The sequence below is a fragment of the Pygoscelis adeliae genome, unplaced genomic scaffold (genome assembly GCF_000699105.1).
Source record: "Pygoscelis adeliae isolate BGI_AS28 unplaced genomic scaffold, ASM69910v1 Scaffold402, whole genome shotgun sequence".
Taxonomy (NCBI): Eukaryota; Metazoa; Chordata; class Aves; order Sphenisciformes; family Spheniscidae; genus Pygoscelis; species Pygoscelis adeliae.
In genome coordinates, this window is record NW_008824411.1 from 1,685,980 (window position 1) to 1,711,228 (window position 25,249).

General features: G+C 39.5%; 1 protein-coding gene across 1 annotated transcript in view; it reads right to left on the reverse strand.

Annotated features, from left to right (window-relative positions):
* The window catches only part of NEGR1 (neuronal growth regulator 1), a 170,602-nt gene that overhangs the window by 144,289 nt on the left and 1,064 nt on the right, over window positions 1-25,249 (reverse strand). The window contains exons 3-5 of the mRNA XM_009320667.1: window positions 24,772-24,941; window positions 22,953-22,987; window positions 15,196-15,428 (exon numbers count right to left, since the gene is read on the reverse strand). Of these exons, the coding sequence (XP_009318942.1) occupies window positions 15,196-15,428; window positions 22,953-22,987; window positions 24,772-24,941 (438 nt within the window). The remainder of the gene's footprint in view (window positions 1-15,195; window positions 15,429-22,952; window positions 22,988-24,771; window positions 24,942-25,249) is intronic.

A 25,249-nucleotide genomic window follows, 5' to 3' on the forward strand; every position in this document is an offset into this window, starting at 1 on the left:
CTCAATGTCCTTCTTGTAGTGAGGGGCCCAAAACTGAACACAGTATTCGAGGTGCGGCCTCACCAGTGCTGAGTACAGGGGCACGATCACTTCCCTACTCCTGCTGGCCTCACTATTTCTGATACAGGCCAGGATGCCGTTGGCCTTCTTGGCCGCCTGGGCACACTGCCGGCTCATGTTCAGCCGGCTGTCGACCAGCACCCCCAGGCCCTTTTTCGCCAGGCAGCTTTCCAGCCACTCTTCCCCAAGCCTGTAGCGCTGCATGGGGTTGTTGTGGCCAAAGTGCAGGACCCGGCACTTGGCCTTGTTGAATCTCATACAGTTGGCCTGGGCCCATCGATCCAGCCTGTCCAGGTCCCTCTGCAGAGCCTTCCTACCCTCGAGCAGATCAACACTGCCGCTCAACTTGGTGTCGTCTGCAAACTTACTGAGGGTGCACTCGATCCCCTCATCCAGATCATTGATAAAGATATTGAACAGAACTGGCCCCAATACTGAGCCCTGGGGAACACCGCTCGTGACCGGCCGCCAACTGGATTGAACTCCATTCACCATGAAACCAACACAACTCATAGTACAAAATATTTTTCTTCTCCAAGTTCCCAGCTCATAAAAACAAGACAAGTTATGCCATCTGATAAATTCAAAGTGAAGAATCGTATCTTCATACACTGGAGGTGGGATTTAAAGAGCTAATACACAATTCTCATTTTTCATTTAATTAAATCACTTATGCAATGCAGATAAATTTTGCCATAGCTCAGTAGAAGATATACCAAAGTGAAACAGTACCCAGATATAGTAAAATCCTTGGCAATGGACTGTCCTCTTTGTGAGTTGCTCAGTTGCATGGGCAATTTTTTTTATCCTAATGGGCTTCACTATGAATGGGAATTACCATTGTGCATCAGTGATAGAAGAGACAGTCTCAATATAAAAACTTTACAGGGAAGAGTATAGTGAATACATGTATTTATTTCAAGACTGATTCTCTTGCGAGTACATTTTTTCATAAATATGTAGTGATACTGCCCCTGGTATGAATGGAGAAAAGGTCCCATGTTCATTTAGTATTTTGTGTGTGTACATATTCACTTAGTTGGTAAACTATAAAAGAGACTGGATTGAGAGTCTTATGTATTTCCAGAAAACTGCTGCATGGTTTCCAGTACAACCTATGGCTCTTCCTGAGGCAAAGGGAACTCCTTTTCTTAGACTGAATATTCAGTCTCTCTGACGGAGTCTCCAGTTGTTAAAGTACTTCAGGTTTGTGCATTTCACTCTTTCATCTAGTTTTCCTAATGAGATCTTTCTACTCCTTCCTGTTTATGGATTTTTATTAATGGACTGGTCACTGGAGGTAGAATATTTCTGCCTATGTATAATTTAGTCAGCTTTATGAAATAGTCTAGCATGCTAAGAGGACATGCATCAGCTTTTGCTGAAGCAGAGCTAGCTGCAAAGGGTATAAATCACAGTCCTCTACACTGTTCTGGATAATAATGCCATCACTCAAGGATGTCATTAATTTAAAAGCAGGTATACAAGCTTACTTCACAATTTCTTCAGAGCAGACTACGACTAGAAGCAAAGAGGCAGCATGTAATGCAGATTTAAGTATTATGCATCATATAAGGAAATAAAAGACAAAACAAATTCTCTATGCTATCAGCTTCTCCAGCATTAAATATGGAAATGTAGCATGAAGCATACAGCTTGTTTTATTGCAAGTATTCTATCAAAGTCCTCCTAAGTTTACTACTCTCTCTGCTTATAACTCCAACTTAATTTCCACTTGTGCTTGGCCTAGTTTCACTCCTACAGCTGATGCTTCTTTGAAGTAAAAAAAAAAAAAGTGGGAAGAGGCTGAGACAGAAAAATGAATAACAAAGCATTTAAAACAAAACCAAAAATAAGGACATGCTCTGCATTAATGCTGTTTTATATTTCATTATTACACTTAGCCATTTCTTACTGGTAAAAAGACGTATGGGGAATGTTCCTTACATTTTCCTTCTCATTTAATTTTACTTCATTTTCTTTTGCGTTTAGCTTTTTGATCACCAGTTCTTTATGCTTCATCCTGGGACATCCTCAGTGACAAAGGTCATATTGTAAATGAAAATACAGCTTTAAACAGTAACTGGGAATATGTCCCCTCTATCTTGCTTGTGCACTTAAAATACTTTGTATTTTATTAAAAAATGTCTGTCAACTGCCTGCTAAAAGTATAAAAAATCTTATGGATTATCTGCCACCAAATATTTACAATGAAATTTAATGTGAAGCAGAACTGCTTTTTTTCTCTATTAACTCCTAACTCCTCTTTTGAGAACCGTTTTAACACATCCCAACTTGGCTTCCTCCAGGACTCCCGCACCTCTTACTGACTACACCAGTGCTCACAATTTCTCTTTTTTTAACAACAAAACAAAAACCCAAGACCAATAAAGTTGCGATTTCAGTCTGGAGTGGACTTTTTTCCCCTTCCTTCTATTCTGTGGGATAAAAAAATGCTGGCAAAATGGGATGCTTGAATGATACATTCATTTTAGGGACATTCATGCTGAATGACTGTCCCAAAAATACAGAATCAGTTGACCAGCAATGGAGATCTGTCATGCAGATACAAATCTTTCCCTTAGTGAAAGGGAAAAAGCAACACAAACTATTGTCTAATACTATTTCCCTTTATTGGATAGAGATTTTGCTCTTCTTTTTTGATACTTTAAACTTACATTTAACCACTCTGTTTCACATAATGACATGTGGTAAACTACAGACTTGATTTAGTCTCCACTGATGAGAACTGACATTTTCCCACTGACTTCTCCCATCTATGAAAATAAAACATCTTTTCCCAGTGATGAACCATAAAGAAGCCAAATAATCTTATGTTTTTTGTCTTGCTGGTCTTGTTTTCATTTATTGGGCCAGTCAGTCCTTACCGCAGCCAGAAAACACTGTAAATGACCTGAAAGTGGGCTGATTTTTGTGTAATCAAAATCAATAACACAGGCTTTAAAAACTTCCAGTGGGAGCAGAAAGAGATGGACATCAAGGTGTGAGGCTTTGTTGGGTTTCTGCTTTCTTCTCACCATTTTCTAGAGTGAGACTATGTTAGAGCATAGGCATGAAAGCAAAATAAGTCCCAATGTTTGGGTTCACACTTTATGGAAAAACAGTATCTTACTTATACTTTAGAGTCAAACAGCCTCTTTGAGGATTTACACCTGCTGGCATGCAGGGCTGACACAACTGTTGGCCTTGGATACTCATCACCAGTGACACTGCAAACCCGCGCCCAGCAGCCCGGTCTGCTCTGCCACTGGTGGGCTTCTGCCATCACCAAATGGTGGTGATGGGAAGGGAGGAAGGCAGCACCTGGCCTCTGAGGTCCCTGTCCCCCGTGGCATTGCACGGGCTGGGAAGAGCTGGGCTGGGCTTTCTCACCTGGAGAGCATCAAGCTCTCAACTCAACACTGGGATGGGGATGAGAGGTGGGGGGGGATAAATACATATTTTTCAAACAGTAAAATCTGGCTTGGTGCTACTGAAAGAAAGCATGCATGAAAAGGCTGACAATAGTATTTTTAAATAACAGTCTGGTTTAAAACATAATGCTGCTAATGCAAATCTAACTCGTTAAAAGTAAGATCTTTGCTAATATGTCAGCAAGGCACCCTGAACAATCCAGAAAGTTACGGGATAAATTACATGACGTTTTGAATTTGCATTTTTGGGTAGCAGACCCTTTTAGCCTGGCTTACACTTGTGATCACTGCAAACAACATTCCCTGGAGTTTCTCTAGGTATTGCATATAACTTGCCCAAATTTACCCAGGACTCAGGGAGATGTGTGTGGCTTTCCCCTTAGAGCTCATGGTATAAAGTACACAGGAGAGTATGCAATATATAATGTATTCCCTTGACAAGGTGCAGCATGATGTTGCCATAGTGGATTTGAGACAGTCTGTGCCTGTGAAGCCCCTGTGTAACCAGAAGGCAGGAATCATAGTGGCTTAGAACTTCACAGGCGTGAGGGACAATGTTCCCTCAAAAACAAGCGGATTGCCCAGTCCCATTTTTCTGTCATATGCAGCCTTTGTTTTTCCTTGCTTTAATACCATTTAAAATGTTAGCATACATAATTCTACTTCTGTAGGATTGCATAGAAACGGAAGCAAAGTAAAATATATAGGAAAAGACTGTACATGGGAGAATAAAATGTTAGAGACTAATTACAGCACTGTTACTCAAAGATGACAGCTTGATTATTTAAATTTCATACAAAGGAAAATCTTGAACAGGTTTGTCAACAGATTTCTGAAGAGCCCAAATGACATTTCACACTTTTACTGATGTTACTATTTAATTATTCCAATATCTCTAATGCTTAGTAGGGTTTCAAAATTCTAGACACTAATTTCAATGTTTTTAGGTTTTTTAAGTATGTAATATTAACATTTACAACTGGTTGAGTTTACGGCACAAAGTTTTTACCTGTTAGATAAAGTTCAACATATGTGCGGAGTTGCCTTCAAAAAAATATTAGGACAGTGGTGAACAGATCCAAACCTTTTTCTTACCAGTTAGAAATAGTTGTTCTGTTACAAATCTATACTGCTAACATAGTGCTTCTTTGCAATTACAGAATGCTGTCACCCGTAAGAAAAGGCAAATCTACGAAATATCCCTCCATATTCAGCCTCCACATTCAGCATATTCATACTGAATTATGCCATGGTTTGTGCCATATTGTATATACACATCCATGTGTATGTGCTTGTGCACCCTAGTATATACATTCCTGATAGCCAATATAAACAGACAAGAACTCTAAAGTCTCTTCTATTCCTGCCAGTTATCAGTTATATGATCGTGGACATTTCACTTAAAAATAAATGTGGGTGAAAACATCCAACAGTTTTATTTCTCTCCACTAATGCCTTACTGCCTGGATTTTCATATTGCTGAACATCAGAAGGGCAATTTCAGACCATGAAATAAGTCTGACTTTGTCGTCTCAAGTCTGTCAGGGTCCCCACTTGTAAAATGAAAGGTAATACTTTTCTCTATTTAGCAATAGTTATAAAAAATTAATTAAAGTTTAAAAAGAATACAGTTATAAAAGGACAGTCATTATTTACTTATTGACAATGCACTGATTTTAGTCTATAGTTAATATAAATGAACTATCCCTTGTATGAATAAGTTTCCAATATTTCTGATCACTACAGTGCAAGAGACTAAATTTAGAATGAATTGCAAGCAAATTCAGAAAAGTCACAATGTCCAGCAAAGAGCACCATGAGCTGGTAGTACAGGAGCCTACAGCCGGTAGCAATCCGCCCTCTCTTTGATGATGAAGTAGCAAAAAAATCGGGTATTATTGCTGTTGCATTGCATTGTTCTAGCAGTGTTTCCATAGGAGAAACTACTGCCATCTTCTTTATTTTTACTCCATTTTCAACCCACTTCTCTAGGTCTGCAGTAAAAAATAGGAAGCAAAACTGGAGGTGGAAGGCAAGAGGTGATGGGAGATGCAGGGGAGGAAGACGTTATTGCAGCTCCATCCTCCTGCTTCAGTGCTGCTGTGCCTGCCAGCAGAGACATCTGGTACACAGCAACAGCCATTGTCAACATGCAGAAGCTATTTCCCAAGTTGTTAAAACTTTTGAGCAACAAAATGCCTAAGAATGGCATGTTCGTTATTACAAAATTTCTTGGAAAGTATCATGTCACTGTAATTTATAATTAACTCTATCTACTTTTTCTCTTTGTTCTCAGAATGCATCGTATTGTAGTAACATAAAACATTTCCAGCTTGTGCATTTTTAAAGCATTTTGTGGACATCAGTGAATTGAGGTTGTCTGGCATCATCCTTTACAGGCAGGTGAATATGATCCCGACACCTCCAGGAAACCAGATCGCACGGACTGGACAAAGATGCAGAAGCAAAAACAGAACAGAAACTAGGCTAGCTCACTCACAGTTTGCAGGACATAATTTTAATCCCACCTCCTATTTCAATAAAATAATGTGTTTCTGAAAACTTGCACTTATTTTTAAATAATTTCAAAAGGTGAAGTGTCATAAGTATATTTATTGTTTTTATAGCTAGAGTTTTTTTTATTATCTTCATATACTTAGAATTACCTGTATTGATACTTGGAACAATATTTCCAGTGTTTATAATCACAGTTGCTTAACCTGCAATATAGCCAGATAGGCAGTTTAAAAGTAATTTGGAATTTCATTATTGTGGCAAAGGAATGGGTAAATCTCAAAGTCTTTGCTGTTAACCAAGCAAGGTCATGTCACATAACGAAATACACAAAATTGCTTCTGTTCTGAAGTTTCCGTGATGCTCTTCACTCTAGTTTTAAGTTCGTGAAAGTTATGTCTCCCTTTTTTTTCCCTGAGAAATTATTCTGTCTAAAAGAGTTGCCCTAAAAAGTATTTTTTAATTACTAGATTTTTATGTTCAAAACATTGCTCCTTTTCCCGGTAAATAACTACAGAAAACAAATATTCTCAGATAAGCAAGAGGCTGCAATGACACTGGCTTGCCCAAGACAAGTTTCATCTTCAGCTTTGTCAAGGAGCTTGCATGGCACTTGCTGGTCCGATAGCTCAGATTCCCTACTAATCTCGTTGTTCCATTACCTCTTTAAAAAAGAAACTTAGCATCAATAAATATTTCTAACACTTTCCCAGCTCCTTAAATTCCTCTCTATAAAGTCACCTTTCTCATGCCAGAGCTGAGGAGACCGGCAATTCCACAAATGTCCATGGATCTCCATCATCACTTGCAAGTAAGCAGTGAATTACTTTCCCATATTCAGTATCAGCACCCAACACCAAATCAAAGTGAAAATAAGATGCAGCTGAGTGAGCAGCAGGAGAGTGAGCATGGGGCATACCGCACAGCCCCTGTGCCTGAGAGGGAAGGGATGAAGGCTTTCTGCTGACAATGCAGAGGTGGAAGGACAGCTAGTCAGACATCAAAATTCCCACAGAACAAATTGTAATGCTATTGAGGTGCCATTTAATTGTATATATGGTAAAATTAATTATCGCTGGCACCCTGGAGCCTTGAATAAGATATTTATTACTTTAAATAAGTGATTGATTCTAAAAGTACATATGGACATAGTTATGATGCCATGTCTTCAGCAGCATCAGCAGACAATGGATGCTGCAGGGAAAGTTTTGCTTTTTGGGAAACCTGTAAATTCAGTGCAGTTTCCATTTGTCTCACTTTTTAAACATAAACTGGGTTTGACAAAAGGTTTTTATCAGATTATAGTATTTCAGCCAGGACATTTAGTGTGTCAGATGTTATTAGTTTTAATCAGGCTAAAAGCAAGATGCTGACCTCAGCCTTTCATGCAGACATACAGCAGACATGCTGCTTTTGGTCACACGATGAAGGGACACAGCCGTGCCACTGAGCATTAGCCACCGCTTAAGAGTGTTTGATGTGTCCCTTTGTTTCATTTTCCAGTTTCTTTCCCTCGTGTTTTTACAGAAATGTTTTTCATATACAGATCTATGTTTTCATTGATTACAATGAACAGAATTCCTGATATGGCACTTTTTGATTGCATTAATTAGAAAATTGTGAGGAAGAATTTACTGAAAATCTTACTGTGCCAAAGTTTTGACCCAATAATACTTTTACAGTGTTTTCTCCTCAATCTTAGAGAAACAGAAGATAAGGATTTTCAAAGATGTTGGGAATTCATTTGAGGATAATCAATGTTTTTGCACCTCCTTAGCAAGACTTCACTAAATATTTAGATTAAAACCCTTTTTGCCAGATAAAACCAGCTTGTTCTAGATCTACCCTGCATCAGGTGGGATATTTTTTATATCCTCTTTCAAATCTAGGTGATGAAAAAGGTGACACTCCGAGAGAGACTTGCAGAATTGGTCTCCAATGCACTCCAAGGCTATTTAACTGTCTTTGTTAGCATAATTCCAAGCAAAAACTAAACTTTTAAACATGGGACATCTTTTCTCCTGACAACTGACAGTCTAAAACTACAGAATTTGAAATAAGAGGAACTACAATGAAAAAAAACCCCCAAATAAATCACAGTAATCATAGTGTTCACCATGACAGGCAGCAGAAAGCTCAATTAAATATTATACTGCTTACTCAGGGTACAGAGTTCCAAAAACACTTGCAATGTGGAAATGATGGCAATGAATAACAAAATAATTACTATCTCAGTTTTTCAGGCCAGCCCAATTGCCTTTAACCGAATTAACAGGACGGTGAAGAGGCATTCAGAGAGGCAATAATAGAGCCAGCAGTAAGGGCAGTCAGAAGAACATACAATCATAGAATCATAGAATTGTTTAGGTTGGAAAAGACCTTTAAGATCACCAAGTCCAACCATTAACGTAGCACTGCCAAGTCCACCACTAAACCATGTATGTACTTATATGTAACCAAACCCTTAAAAGTGTTATAAGCCAAATTTTATGTCTTTAAAATAACACTCCTGCAGTTCATTACAGTTACAAAATAACATTTTGGAGTATCTGTTCAAATGAAATTGCATGTGGATAAAGTAATTCTAATTAAAATCTCTGCATTGGCGCACTCTATTTTCAGATGACAATTGTATTTCTGAGGTAGTACCATGGAAAAAACAGCATTTCAATTTTAGTCTTCCAAGCAAGTCTTGCAATGAGTGTTGACTCTTTCTTGAGTGAAATATAATAGGTGTGTATAAAAAATAATACACTTCGGACCAGAGAGAAGATGATTATTTTGTGTAGATTATCCTTTGCCTACAGATTTCAGAAGATGGAAATTTCAGCCTTATAATGGAAATTCAGTTGCACCCATGACTGTAAAGCACCTCTAACACTGCAGAATTATGAGTTTCAGACTAGTACAGTCCTGTTCTACTTCAGATAAGGTAGTCGTGATTTACATCCTTGTAAATGAGATCACCTGCTAATGCAAACATTTTCCACGATTTCAGTCTTTTAAAGAAGGGTAAAAGCCATTCATACATGTTTTAGAGAGAGAGACCCTGCAGCTCATTTGAATGCTGTGAGAGGTACAAATGTATGAGGAATTTAATGAATGGGTAAAAAGTACAAATCCTGGAGAAAACATTCTGATTGGTCATTAATAATGCATTAATGATTGTGGATGCAGCCCTTGGTAACGGCAAGTCCAAGTATGCTGTTTGCTGGAGCGGGTGGTTCGTTCGACTGGGGGGCCTCTATCATTGAGCAAATCTTACTCAGCCGCCTCCACCTCTAGAACAATTTTTCTAAGTCTTTTTCTTCTTGTGCTCAGCAGGGACAAGATGATAACAGTGGCTGGCACTAGCGAGTTAATTTTATAACGAAAACTGACATCCTGCTAGAGTGCTAGCAATTTAAAAGAGTAATGGATTGTCAGTTTTAGCTGGAAAGTGGTTGTTATATGATTTTAGAAGTCTTTTGCATATTTATTTTGTCCCACTTTAAATAAATTTGGGTAAGATTTATCTCGTTAGCTCCAAATTCAAGTCCCTCTTGGCCTGACTGAGGAAAAAAATTAGACTTTGCAAACATTACAAAGACTAAATCAATACATTAATATTTAGGGGACATTAAGGAGGTTTATTAAACAGAAAAAGGGCCTTAAGTATTACTTTGGAAATATCATACATGTTTAAATAAAAAACATAGGCTGTGGTTCTGACTGAATCTATAAATCACATTTACATAGATAACTGAATTATTTACATGCACACCATGTCAAGTGCAGATTACGTACAGAATGAGACAATGCAGAGGGGAGAGAACAGGAACAAGTGCAATGTCTCACACGCACAGGGTCTGTCCTGGGAGGAGTCCCAAATGTGCCCAGCACAGGCCAGATTAAAATAAAAATTAAGATGTCAAGTAACTAATGTAAGACAGTTTTTGTGTCACCGATTCCCCAGTATTAGCATTTTGGTACTGATGGAAAGCACTGATGTAAGTAGGAACCGGGCTTCTGCAGGATGGGGAAGCCAGAGGGTGCAGTGGTGGTAAGCAAGGGCAGCAGAGACTGTGGGCAGTTGGAGATGGGATGGCAAAGGGAATAAGACCTGTTATCTACACCTCAAAGCCTAAACCACAGACCTATTCGAGCTGTGCATCCATGACAGACCAAAATACAGCCTCGAAAAAACACCCCTTAATCCAGACTGTGCCAGCGGATCCTGGCGCTGCTGTCACCAGGAGCATCGCCAGGTTCCTCGTTCACATTCAAGGAGACAAACAGAGCTGTCAGATCCTTAATCCCATCGTTAGGAAGACCACGGTCACAAACCTTGTTCACCAGCATCATGGTCATTTCTGCCCCACCAGGCCCTGCAGGAACTGCTGTTCCAAACCCTGGCCACTCTCTCTGGACAGCCCACCCACAACGCAATGGGGACCAGCACCTTCCCCTCATCTCATATTAAAATTCACACATGGCTAAGTTATATTTGCCTAGTCTTGTAAAAGTGTTCTCCCTTAGCCGGTATGTTTGTTCTCTTTTCCTGGGACCCACACCAAGTGTATTAATAAAGCATAACAAAATTCTCCCTGAGCCCTCATTTCGCTAGGTTAAACAAAGCAATCTCTTTCAGATGTGTTCTTTATTCTCCTAATCATCCTGGTAGCCCTCCCTTGGTGGCTGAGGTCCTTTTGAACACCCTGTTCTGGCCTCTATCTCCCTGGAGTCACAAACAAGAAGCCTGGCCTGCCCTTTCCCCACATGGTGCAATAGCATCATTACTGTGACCTGACACACGGAGATAACCGGAGACTTTGGGCTGTGACCTGTCACTCTGTCCCGCAGCAAAATTAATTCTCAAGGACATTGGTAAACATGTCTTAATATTTTTGCAAATTGAAAGGAAAACACAGCTTGGAGGATGCAATTTAAACTTTGGTAGAAAAAATGTCAGATTAGAAATGGCAAAAATTGCAACCTTTTGCTAGGAAAATTATGAGCAATATAGTGTGGTAAGAGGTATTTCATTTTTTTACTTACTGTGGCAAACATCTGATGTTTAAATCATCTGCGGTTCATGACTTTGCAGATCAAGCATCTGGCACTGAGGTAGACTGAGTCAATTACAAACTCCTACCTTCTAAACTTTTAATTAATTACTTCATAATTCTCACTTCTTTTTAGTAAGGTCACTGAAATAAAATTAACTGAATTATCTTCCTCTCTTTCATGTGATTTTTCTTTCACTGATGTAAATGTGGGCTAAAGACGCATTAGGCTTTTTTTTTTTTATTAACTATCTTGATTAATTTTCTTGGTACAAAAAGGTGTAACTATGTAATAAGTAACAGTGATCTAGACTTGACCTGGTGGTCTCATTAAGGCATCAAGCAGGGATTTGGGAGACTGAAACTCAACTTCAAGCTTTACCAGAGATTCCTGATTGACTGTGGCCAAACCCCACTAGGTCTCGCTGCTCCCTGTATTCGTGCATGGGACAGTGATGGAGAGGCTGCTGCTTCCTTTCAGCCTTGGTTATTTACTGATCATGTTACCTTTCTATGTTTTACTCATGGAAATTCAGGCATCTTTAACCCATTAAAATGTATTTATTCTCTGAAACACTTACATGAATATGTTCAGAAATTGGCAGCCCAAATAGCAGAGAAGAGGATATTCAAAGTGACAGTTACTGGATCTGTGTGTATAGAAAGACCTCACACACACACCAAAAAAAAAGAAAAAAAGAAAGAGAGTTGGATTTACATGGCTTTTAAAGTGGAGTTTCACAGCAAATAATTTTGCAATCTGGAGTTTGAACCTATTTGGGAGCTTATGATCAGACGTAAGTCTTTATTCATTTAATTTGTCACACAATGCACACACCCCTGGTTCTTCCAGCTCTGCTGTTTTCAGCAGATCTTTCAATGTTACTTGACAGAATACAGCCTGTTGGGCAGAGGAATTTTAAAGGGCTAAGACTTTGCTTTTAAATTTTCTTTTTCTCCTGCTATTTCATGTGCTACTCTAGGTCTGCTGCTGATCATTTATTCACAATGTGAAAGGAAACACAGCCCTTTGACTGAATGATTTTACTTTGGCAAAAGACCTGCTTTTCCTTTCATTTATTTCTCCCCAACAGCAGAAGTTGTTTCTAATCTTGAAATACAAAGCCATGAACAATATTAAAAGGAAACATAAAACTGCTTCCATAAAATGTTATTATATCATCCCTACAAACCCTATTCATCAGAAAAGGATATATAAGCTTATAGCACCAATTAGCTGTTTGATGTTTCCTTTACAGTTTCGGTTACTTTCAGACAGGTCAATCTCCATCTCAAAGGATGCATGAATCTTGCATCCTTACCTCCTGAGTCTCAGCACACGGAATGGGAAGCGATGGCTTTATTAGCAATGTATGTTCGAAGCAACATGATTAAAAGTGCTTACATGCACAAGTCCCATTCAGGTCCACTGGACAGATAACGACAGTAGTAAGTATGATGCAGGTCTCTCTAAATTACCGTGCAAAACCCAACGTTGATTCAAGGTGGGATCCCACCCATGTGGGATGAGCAATTAGTGTGACTCACATCCGATCCACTGAGCATCCATGGCACGGCTGATAATTAGTAATATCTATAGTAATATGTACATAAAAATATGAGCTGGAATGGAAAGAAATGGCCACAATCATCACTGGGATGGGATGGGTCATCCTCCAGAGCTGCTGATCTCGCTGTGCCACTCAGCGGATGCAGGACCTCTCTCTACAAGCAGGGAGCTCAGCAGCTTTCCCTTCTTGCTAAGTGCTAAGAGAACTACGCAGGAAAAAATACAGGGACAATGATTTTTTTTAACTCTATCTTGAAAATGGCTCACTTTTTCTGGCTATGCTTCATGAAGCTTGTCCCTAATTCCTACATAAAATATAACTGAAATAATATTGGAGTAACTGAATATATATATATATATATACAATTTAAATAATAATTAATATTGTCACAGCTGCTTCATTCCAGTTTCCCAATCCGATAACATACAAATACGTCTGCAATCCGTGAACAACCCCCCATGTAAACAGTACTTTTACAGGTCTTCACACAACAGCTGCCTCTGAGGAAGGTTATAAAAATGACTAAATGATGGCTTTTTGGCTGTAATAATAAAATAATGTTCTTTTTACAACTGATACCCTTAGCTCTTACAGAGCTACAGTCTAACATTCTTACAAACCATTGGGGTCTAAAGGTCCAGTGGTTAAGGATAATTAGTTTGAGAAGCATTTCATACACGTTATTTGTAAGGGATTTTGGCGTGCCATATGGATTAATAGAGATTGCCATTTAAATTTTTCTGGTTTATATTCATTGTTTTATTACCCATAAAAATGCAAAAGAAAATGTTAATGACGATTACACCAAAGACTAATAAGTTAAAGCCTTAGGTTATACTTTGCATTTCTGAAGATATAAATGCAATTGCTTAATAATTATGCATATTTTTAACTGTTGAGTTATTATTTCTCTATATACTTGTAGTTAGCCTAATTAACTTTAAGCTCTTCTTTATATGTTTTATACATGCAATTGATTTCCAACTTTTTTTTAGCCCCTTGCATGAGGGCATTAACTATTATAAAGACAATCAAAGCTAAGAATTGTTCACCCTGGAATAATACAATAAATATTACCTCCATGCGTGTAAAACTGCCACTGTTGTTCTGCAGCACTTATAACAGAAAACTGTCTCACAGAAATAAATGGACTGTTCTTATTAACAATATTGGGATCTTAGTATTTCTGTGAGAAAACTGGTCTGGAAGAAACAAAACCTATGGATTTTAATGCAAAATCAGCTTATTTTGTCTTCACTTGTTTATTTTTATTTTAATGAATTTCTATTAAATTTCTAAATCTAATAGAATTTCTACGTTTGAAAAATTGCTTTAGTCATTCTAATTTTGCTTTTTTTAAGCTGATGACTTAATTCTTGTTTTTATAACAATGCTTGTCATGGCACACACCTGAGAAGACATTTGAGATGCTCAAATGAAATACTGCATCTTTTAAATGCCAATAAAATTTACAGAAAACTTCATACTTAAAGCTTCATGGGGGTAGGACACATCCATGGGGGCAGGTAAGCTGAGTGCTATGGGAACAGAAAGAAGACCTTTGGGGCTGTGTGGCTGCTGATGGGGTATAAAACACCCTGGTGAATCCTTCCTTGCAGCTGAGCTGTGCTGGGAAGAGGATGAGCTTTCTGAGGAGTGACCTGCCGCCCTGCCCGTCAATGTGGGAGCACTGCAGGATGAAGCATTTTTGCACTTTCTCCCAGGCTGCCCTCGAGGAACTGCTTCTGAAGGCGCCCACAAACCAATTCATTTTCCTCCATTAAAACTCTCATCAAAATAACCCTGTAGGAAATTTGGAGCCGGGCTGTTGGGGTGCCAGCACAGCTGATGGCCGTGCCACCTGCACATCTGTGCAGACTCTGCTCTGGCGTCTGTCTCACTGCATCCATCAGCTGTCTTTTATGTGACACTTTTATTACATGATCATCAAAGCATGTCTTGTGGCCTTGTTCCGTCCCCAAGGACAGTCGGGTCCTGATATGCGGTGACCCTTCCACGGCATGTTGCAGTAGCGGCACTGGCTATTTCTGAACACATCTTGACATCGTAAAGGAAACAAAGATGTTTCTGGCAATAGTTGGTGTCAATGTTAAAATGCAAAGGCTGTGAACCTTCTGTGAACTCAGCACCTGATTATGCACCTTTACATGGTGACTAGGTGAATACCATGCAAAACAACCAAGTTTTGAGTCGTGCAGGAGACCTATACCAAACTGACAGATACCTGCAGAGTACCACTGTAGGGAACTGTACCTTGACTATTGTACTGGTATTCTCCTCTTACATTTCTACATCTTGTTCAATTGTCAGCAGAGCAGGAGTGAGGATTTAAACCTGATTTTGGCAAGTTGGAGATCCTTCTGGGCTAATTCTCTATTTGGAGGGGCTCAGAGCCAATGGCACATACAGTCCATAGCTACATACATCCAAGAACAAAGAAAGAAAGAAAGAAAAAAGCTTTAAAATGTGCTTAGCTGACATTTCCCATCTATAAACTAGTTTTTTCTAGTACATCTCCAATAACGATTTCCAATTGGTTTAAACACATACCTTGTACAGTTAAGTGCACCTGCATCGTTCTAGGAGTGTGTTGAGTTTGCACAGAACAAGTGTATGGACCATCATCTGTCACATCTACGTCCTGTATCTGCAGGCTATATTCTCTTCTATTTGCTGTTGCGATTGAAACTCGAGGATCTACTGACCACTTATCACTTCCAGCAAAAATGATACTCGACCGATTCAGCCAGGCACCTTTTGAAGCTACATCTTCCAAGTAACACCTGGGAAAAAAGGTGAAACTGTAAGTATGAAAACGTAGGAGCTTTTAAATACCATTAACTTGCTATTGATTTTTAGACTGAATACAGCTATAATATATTAGAGTTGAACCTCAAAACATGAGTCATTTGTCATTTGTCATTTTATCATCATAAAACCAAAAGCCTGTCTTACAAACACACAATAAACATAAATATATTTTTCTGCTATATTCTTCCTTTCTGATTTTCCTGCTGTGAGTGTTCAATGGAGCAGTAGGTAGAAGGTCTCAGTTATTTCTGAACTTTTGACTCAATGACTTCATCAGAGCAGCCCTTTCTGCTCCAGTTTCAGCCTGTAAGGATCAGGAGTAGGCATGTGTGCCTGTGCAAAATTTGTGTCCTTTTCCTAAGACACAATAAACTTCTGCTTGCTTAGTTAAGGAACCAAGAAGACTTCTTCCACCAAAAACTATACTGACATCTTAGAATCCAAAACAATATTTTTTTCTTTTCAAAAGGTTATTAGATTTGTCATTGCTAATCATATTCAAGACATCTCATTTAAAGCAAACATACATTCAATTAGCATGGATTTCCCTGCTGACAACAACAATGAAATATAAAGCATAGTTCTACTAAATATTTTTTAAAACATCTTTGGTATGGTAGTGACTCAAATGGATGTGATTTGTTTATTATTCCACCCTTTAGCTTTTTTACAATTATTATTAGAACGATAACTAAAAATAGTGCTTTTCAGGGTATAATAGTCACCTTAATCAGAGCTCAGTGCATAACAACACCCCTAAAATCAGAAGCAGATGTACCCCAGACATTCCTTTCCTTCTAAATTTTAGTTCAAAAGTATTCCTCCATAAAGTAAATACTTTGTTTTTTTAAAATGAGTAAAAAGTCCAGCTGGAGAATGAAAACATGTACATCTGAAGAGTTTGACAGCATTTCTACACAATATCTTGGGGGTTTGAACATGGCACTGGAGATTGCGAGGGAATTGCGAGCTGAACACACCAGTGTAGGAACTGCAAACTGTCTGAAACTAATCAGTTGAGAAATACAAAGAACAAGGTATATTGCAAAATCTAATTTGTAGTCTGTTTCACCATCTGTAGATTCAAAAACCAGTCAGAGTATTAAAGGGCAATGTTAATTGAAAATCTTTTCTGTAGATATGCAACCAAAAAAAAAGCCACCCAGGCGTGACAGAAGTATAACCTTCTACTAAGGTAATTAGGCACTGCAATATGTTGCGGTTGTCAATATTTTGTATTGCATTTAGGAAACTTTTCTAATTTCTCTTTAAAATAGCTTTCCATCTTAAGTTGCTCACTTGCACACTGGGATGAGGAGAACTGCACTGTGAAGGATACCGTTAAATGTCACTGACAAGTCCTAAGGATAGCACGGCATCAAGTGCAATTACTAAAACTTTGTGGAAAAAGCAGTAAGAAGCTGGTGAATAATGTTGATGGTACTTCTTAGCACAATTAAGTAAATAAGAAGGAAAGCAGACGTTTGTTGGGGTGGGATCCCCACAGAGGTGAGCCGGTGCTGGTGTGAGAGTGTGGCGCTCCTGAACCTCGGATGGGCAGAGCAGTGGCCGGGGGGAACAGGGTGATGCCAGAGGATGCAAAGCTGTACCAGAGCTGAGGAACCTGTGTCACTGGTAGAGGTAAAGGAGTGGCCACTCAGTGGCACACAGGCTGGTAGGATAAAAATGGTCCCAGGCTGGTAGGATAAAAATAGTCCCAGGAGATGCTGCAATTTTTAATGCAACCAATGGCTTTGGAGTTACTATCAAACTTTTCTGTCATCTGGAAAGAGGGGAGTGACACTGGGGGCAGGTGGGAGAGCAGGAGAGAGAAAGGACACTAGAGATGACTCCTCAATCCTACACATTTTGACTGTGTGGTCAACTGATGCTTGGACAATGCAGTCTATATTCTACTTTGCAGTGTTTGGCAGTGAAAGCAATCTCTAGGCAAGGCAGCGTAGGGATGCTCTCTTGAACTTCAGCCAGAATGACGATTTTTGTGAGCAGCCAGGAAAACACATGAAAGAGCAGCAAGCGAGGAAAGAAAACATAATGATTGGAAGAAAATCAGTAAACACCAGCAGAGCACAGGACTGTGTGAAGTATGAGAATACAAGGAGAACACAAACACTGGAGATACTTCAAGTATCACCTTGCCATAGACAAGGAAGTGTTTGTCATAAAAAGAGGACTGGAGACAGGAGATGAGACCTGAGCAAAAGAAAACAGTGATAGCTTGGGTAGAGAGCATGGGAAAATAGGGCTGGGAGAATAGTGTCCAGGAGGAACAGCCAGCAAAGAGAGTCCCTCTTGGTGGCTGAGAAGTGAGGGGAAAAAAGGACAGAGAAAGCATGCAGAAGGAACTTTATTTCTATGAGCTGATGAAAAAGACTGAGCCTGTCTGCAGTGAGGTTAAGGATATTTAACTATGGCTCAAAAATTAAGTGAGCACTATGCTCCAGTTTTCCATAAAGAAGGTGACATCCAGCATGCAGGAAAAGGCAGAGCAGCTAATGGAGTCAAGGGCAGAGAAAAACATCAGTGGAGTCATGTTTGAGAGCATGAAACTGTAAATCCAGGAGCATATGGGTTTTTTTAAACCTATGTGACTGGGAAATCATAAATATATTACCTACATTTAAGGAAATGAGGAGAGTGAATCAGGCAAATTTTAGGCTAACCACCATGCCCACATAGAATTTAAGGCTTTAAAACAACTTTAAAAGTTGAAGGAAGGAAATACAAAGTGCAACAGACTAATGGGACATTTTTATTTGATAAAGAGGTTTTTTACATGAAGGAAATCCATCAGAAGAAGGGAATGCAATAGATCTCATCTCTTTGATAAAACATTAAAATAGCGCAACTATGGAAACTTAGGTGGGAGAAAATGGTGATTTCGTACCTTAAGCATATGGTGGTATTGTTTAAGGGGAAAAATGGCATTCCCCTTAGGAATAAGAAACTAGAAGCATCAGGCTGAAATTCTTCAGAAATGGATCGTGAAAATAACTATTCATTCATTTAATTAATGATCTCAACATGAAATGTGAAAGGGTTCTGAGAGAAGCTGCATACGATACAGGATAAAAAATCACAGTTTATATAGCAGAGAATTGGGATGTCACGGGGAAGTATCACTTTGAGGATGGAGAGCGCAGCAGATGTCTGTGAATCCCTGCAGGAGGAGCTTTGTAGGATCTGGTCCCATTCGGAGAAGGCAAGAAGCTGCTTTCAAAGTCTTACGAACATTTTCAAATGGATTCTAATGAACAGAAGACTGGGGAGAAGCAGAGAAACCTCAGATTGACTGACTTTTTCTACAATGCGTCTCTTTTCTACTGGTATTTCTGCAGCAGCTGGATACAGTCAGTTATAAATGAATATTTTTGAAGGTAGCCTGTAGTTTCAGTGACTGTTTACCATTTTACTTAACTCCCTCGTTGTTTATACACATACATCCAAAAACATGCAAGAAAGCGTTAGCACTATGGCTTCTTCCCACAAGAGAGAAAACCAGCCTTCTCCTCTCCCAGCACACAAAACCAGCCTCGCCTTACAAATTCCCTGCTCTCTGCAGCTTGTAAGAAAAAAATAAGCCTTGCTTAAAAAAAAAAAAGTTTAAATTTTTGGTTATTAATTAAAGACAAAAGTGGAATTCTCATCAGATGCAAAGTGAACCACCTGAAAATCATGCTGAGAAGGGCAGTGCTCGGGGCTGCTGTTGCAGCAGCTCCAAAGCATCCTCACAGCTTCTGCATGGCATCTGCTCTGAAAGCTGCAAAGGTTCCCAAAAACTTCTCATATAAACACAGCCCTTTTGATATCAAGGTTTTCTTGCTGAGAAAAGGCAAGATCCAGCAGCGCAGAAAGGAATATGAGACCTCTTGCTGTTTTACTTGAATACGAACGTATTTTCTTAAAATAACTTACTAAAACAAATAAGAAATTTTGCTTTATTAATTTCTAGGTGCATGGTTATCATGGATAGAGATGAAAACCTGCTAAAATCAACTTTCTTTTATACCCCACTAATTAACAAAAACTATGCAGTATACAACTGCTGTATAAGTCATGAAAACCAAGGACTAAAAATGGAACAGATTTTTACTTGTTCAGGGAGATTTTCAAGTTTGATGAAAACAAAATCACAAAAGTTATTTCTAAAAATGTAACTAGGAGAAAACATTTCAGTTTTTTCTTCAGACCCTGACTAACCATGTTATATTGTGGAATAATGTTGGCTTCAAACTAAAAATGGTATTCCAAATAAGGTTCTTTGAAAACGGGTTAAATATTTTACCTCAGCCAAGCTCTTTCAATACCCTAAAGCAGCCTTTTCTCTACCTTTATTCAAAACTCATGCAAGTTCCCTAACACTGTGGGAGTGAACTGATTTGAAAATGTTGCAGAACTTGGCTGAAATATTTTGCACAGGACAGCCTTCAAATTAAATAGCAGCCAACATGCTGTGTTTTCCCACTATGCACGTGAGATGCAATGGATAAAGTGCATATTTACTCCATGGAAGAAGCAATCAAATGATTAATCTCAGAAATGTTTTCCAATCTAACAAATTTAATCCCTTTCTGTTTGCAAATCACTTCTCATTTCTGAAAACGCGGTTGTTGCTTAAAAGTATTCTGCAGGCAACTTGGACCATGCATTCACCCATGTGTGTTCCTGGCCATTGGAGGCAATGATTCTGCACTGTAGTTATTGCAGAGGAACAGAAATAAGGACAAATAAGGATTTTTTCCCCTTTAAATGAAGGTTTGGTCTTTTTTTCCTCCCATATCTTTAAAATTTTCTATGAAAGAGCAGTCTTTCCACATGTTTGGTGTGACATAATCAACCAATTTTATACGGATGAACATTTACAAAGAATAAACACTGAGAACAACAAAAATACCGGCCTCAAGCAAGCCCATGGGTTCCAACCAGTGCGCAGGGACTCAGACTGCAATACCACAACCGATCTTTTACACAACCTTTGCATTTCTCCCTACAATTGTATTTCTCACATACTTGATCTCTGGATGCACTTCTTCATTTTAACTAAGAACGGTATTTTAATATTATTTTTTAAACTGCAGATAATAAGTGATAACTATGTATTATTTTCATTGCATGAACATGAACATATCTGGAAACACATTGGCTCTTTTGACTGAAACCCTGCAATGGTTCAGCTCCTACAAGAAGACGAATTGCCTTGCTGCATGTGCATGCTCTCCCTGTCCATATCCCTCTCCATGCCAGTGCACTGGCAGGGATCGGGGCACGCTCGGCAACAACCCAGGCGTCTTGTGAGTGAGGACTGGGGAGGAAAGGCCGCTATAAAGAGACAAGACCTCGCAAAGGAAACCAGTGAGAACTACCGGGAACCCAGCTGAACCCAGCTGGGTCCACGTGCCCCAGCTGCCCCTCGCTGTGCACGTGCTGGTGTGCACCTCAGCCAGGCGGTGCAGTGCCCATGCTCTGCGCCTGGGGTGCACGTGCACAGGACAATGCTAACCAAAGTCCTCCATGAAAACCTCTATTTCCTTAAGACTGCAGCAGTCTAGTTGAGCAAAATATGTTACAAACCCTAAAAGAGGAATCACCAAACTAAGTTCTACTAAAAACTTAAAATTTGGGTTTGCACTCTGGAACGATTTGCCCATTAAGTCTTCCAAACATTTCAGGGAACTTAAACACAAGTTTTCAGCAAACCTGAGAAGTGAGTTTGAGAAGAGTTTTGATTTCATGTGAACCTATGAAGAGCTGGCAGCCTTCCACTGCAGTTCCCTTAGGATGAATCTGAGCCTCAAGCTAAGTGCCCAACTCTTCTTCAAATTCTCCTAGTTGTAAGTGTCATAAATGTATTGAATAATGACACCAGATCAATGCACAGTTCTAGATCAGCACACACAAATCCCTGTGGGATCACATTATTGAAGGTGCACAGTTGCTTCTGCCAGAGGTCAGCATCAGGACTGCGGGAGCTGTGGTCAATCACCGCCGATCACTGGTGGACAATTCAAGTGAAAGCACACTGATGTTTAATGAAGTCCAACAATAAAACATTTCTTACAGTAATGTATGGAAAATAATTTATTGAAAAGATGACAACCAGTAGAAACTACAAATATTAGTGGCCTTCCCTCTCTTCCCCCTTTCCTCTCTTTCCTTATATTTTGTTTATTTTTAAACTTCCTGCGCATCATGGCAGCATTTTCTGCAATGTAATTTTTAAAATCTATGCATAGGACCAATTATTTTGAGAAGTTAATAATAACACTGTAGCACAATTAAAGAAAGCATAACAATCATTAAATAAAAGCAACTTTTGCTCTTTTTACCTTTACATTGCTTGGAAAAGTATTGATTAAACTATAGCTGATGTCTGAAGATAATTCTTCTATTTTTAAACTTGGAAGATTGGAAAAAAGAACAATTCATTTTTTAACTGATGATTGTAATCAGAAATTCTCTACTCAACAAGCATAAAAAATGCTTTTTTATTTTATCCATATGATTTTAATGTTAACAGTCAGATATGGCTGAAGGTATTTTATTATTTTTCCAGTCATTATTAATGGGGATGATCTTCTGTAATTTGCAAGTGCAGAAAAATATAATCTCACCCATCTTCCTTAAAGTTTTTATCCTCTCTTTTTGATACCTCCCACTTTTCTCGCTCTCTAGTCTTTTATTTCCCAATAATTAAAACATAGACCTATTAATCTTTGTAAAAAACTGGTCTTCTCAGTTGCTTAATTAAAACTGCACATGGCCTCTTTTTACAAGAGCCTTCATAGTGCAGCCAGGGTTGGAGCTCCTACCTTACTGCCCTTGAAACAAACTGCATGGGATTGCACAAAAAGCTTTCTATGTTCCATATATCACATGAATATTTGCATACACCTGTCTCCAAACAGCCTTCAATACACTGTCTGGGGTTACACCTGGATAGTACTTGGGCAGTACTTAAAATGAAAAAAAATCTTTACTCAAGTAGGACCTAAAGCTACCATTATCCTCACTTCTTGTGCAACTTCTTCCTTGACCTGGGCTGCAAAGCTAAAAGGATAAGTAAGTTAAAAACTGTCTTATTAATCTGCAGGTAAATTCAACCCATACAACTTTTTAAATACACCCATTCAGCCCCATGGGGCTCCATTTAGTGCTCCCACCTCATCTGTTTCTGCTCTGCTCCCTCCTCAGGTGGGACTGTGGGAGGTGAGCACAAGGAGCCGCGGGAAAGCTGTCCGGCCGGGAAATGCCAGCCGGGGGCTATTGCACTGCCCAGCTGCAGAGTCATTCAGAACACATCTCTGACTTAGAGGAGACACCAAGTGACACACTGTGAGGTGCTTCCTCCATAAAACACATCCTCTAAATGGTAAGACACATATTCCAGGTCAGAACATGACTCATTTCTGAGCAGGCTGTGTCTCTAAAACCAGTAATCCCATTGTAGTTCAGGTTAAAAGTTCCATCTCATTTACAGAAAGTCCTGGAATCCTTTCTTTTCCCTGAAAACCTAGAAGAATTTGACTTGAAAATTTTTACAGTTTTATATAACTGGTGCTTTGGGTGCTGGAGGAGCTGACTGTAACACCCACAAGGGATGACAGCATCCCCTTTCCATCACCCTGCAGTGGGTGAGTGTTCACCAAAGCAGATGTGAAGCACTTAACGGAGTTGTTATTGCTTACTACGGCATCTTTTTTTCCTGTGAAATTGGTTTTGGCATTGAGTTATAGCCACTTTCCTCAGAACATAGAAAACCTTTGCAAAAAACAGTGTTGCTAAAATTTTTCTGTTTTAAAGGAGATTGGCTTTGAGCTAAGCAGCAAGGGGAGAGAGAAACACGAGGGTCAGAGTTCAGCCTAGAAAAACACCCAGAAGCTCAGAACATAAAATGGTACATCCAAGCTCCGGAACAAGAAAATCACACCAGAAACCTGCTAAGAACTTTTGCAAAGTCCTTTTACTGGTGATCTGATAAATGTCTTCTCCAGGTTCTCCATGGATTCTTATGAATAACATCTTAAAAGTTTGTTACACTAAGGAAACTTCTCTGAAAAATAAAAATAACTCAGATGCAATTATAGGTGATCCTTTTACTTTTGTGATCAAAATTGGTTTTCTCATGTCTACTATAGCTCAAAGCATGGAATTCTGCATAGTAAAATGCACAGCTGCTCATTATCATCACAGCTTTTTTAAAATTTTATTTACAGAACAGTCTCAGACCATCAGGGAGGTAATGCATCAATGGCCGGTGACCTGGCTGGTGCACGCCAAGCCCCATCTGCCTCTGTGCCTGAAGCTCGAGATCCACGCCCAGCTGCCCCCAACAGCGCATGTGCCAGCACAAGCTCAGTATATCCAGTGTGTAAAGATGCTGCAGACCCAGTTTCACCATTTTCTCAGGGAGTTAACCTGTGCTACCCACTGCCAGGCCTGGAAGAGTGAACACAAGGACTGGGAGGTTGCTTGTGGAGAAGACTTGGCCAGCACTCAGCTGCAACTGCTGGAGCTAAATGATCTCTGAAGTGTAGCAAGCATTAAAAATTACAGAGGAATTGCACCCAGGAAGCAAGGCATACAGGATATTAATAACAAAAAAGACTTAAGAGAGTTTAAAAGTCTTAATCTTAGGAAGACTTCCCGCCCCCCAAGAAGCAACACTATTTATTTATGAAACATGCAAATGTTAAATTATCCTGCAGAGGGAGACTCTTCTGTCGTGAATGGGACAGAAATCTACACAGTTAGTTTCTGGAAAGTCTGATAAACAGGAGTTATGTAAAACAGGGGAGACAAGCAGCTGTTTTAAAACAGAGCTTAAAATCAGACCCCCAAAACTCTCACAGCAGCCAAAAAAGATCTAAAATAAATAACTGGCTTTGCTTTGCCTGGCATCTCCATTGTATGTCGAAGTCCTTAGATCTACTTTTAAAAATGTTTAAAGAATGACAGCAGCACTCAGCTGAGATGTGATGAGGTTTCTTTATATGAACATGCACCTTTCCAGCACCAATTCACCCCCAGGTGCTGAGCCGCCTGCCCTCCCCTGCTCACAGCAAATACCAAACCCACTGCAAATTCTTGTGTGCTGCATTTCTGAAACAGCACCAGACAAGTCAGGATTAAAGAAAAGTGGTGCTAATGGATCAAATATAGCTTTCAGTTTCTTTCACTCTACACAGCCACCAGCTGACAGCAAACATTTGTGAACTTTGCAGCATTTAATGTAGGTCCTGCGAACACTGCAAACTCTGCTTTTTTCCCCTATGAACCCCACTCCCAGCATCCTACCTCCTCTCCACACGTGCCCTGGCGCCACCACATCACCATGTCCACCACAGCTTCTGCTCCCACCACCCCTTCATCTGCCTGGCTGCCAAACCCTTTCTCCTTCCTCCCACCCTGGTACCAGTTTTCCTTCTCTTCATCCAGCAAGTCCCAAGTTTTCCGTTGTTCTTTGTCTTTTCATGTCAGTGGCAGAAGGAGTTCTGATTATACATCGAGGTGTTAACATGCACAAATGAGCCTTTTTCCTTTGATCTTTCCTCTGCATACGTTCTGCTTTTTAAGCACCATGAACTGTAGTTGGTACCAAATCCTTTTTTGGAGCAAGTTTTCTCTTCAGGTTCAAAACATGCAGCGTGTCTACCCTATACAGGATGGAAAGTCTCCAAAACCAGTCTCCCTCCAAGCACCAGCAAGGAGATACCACAGGAGACCGGTCCCTCTGCAGCTGCTCCGGCAGGGGAAAGCCACCCAGGGGGGATCC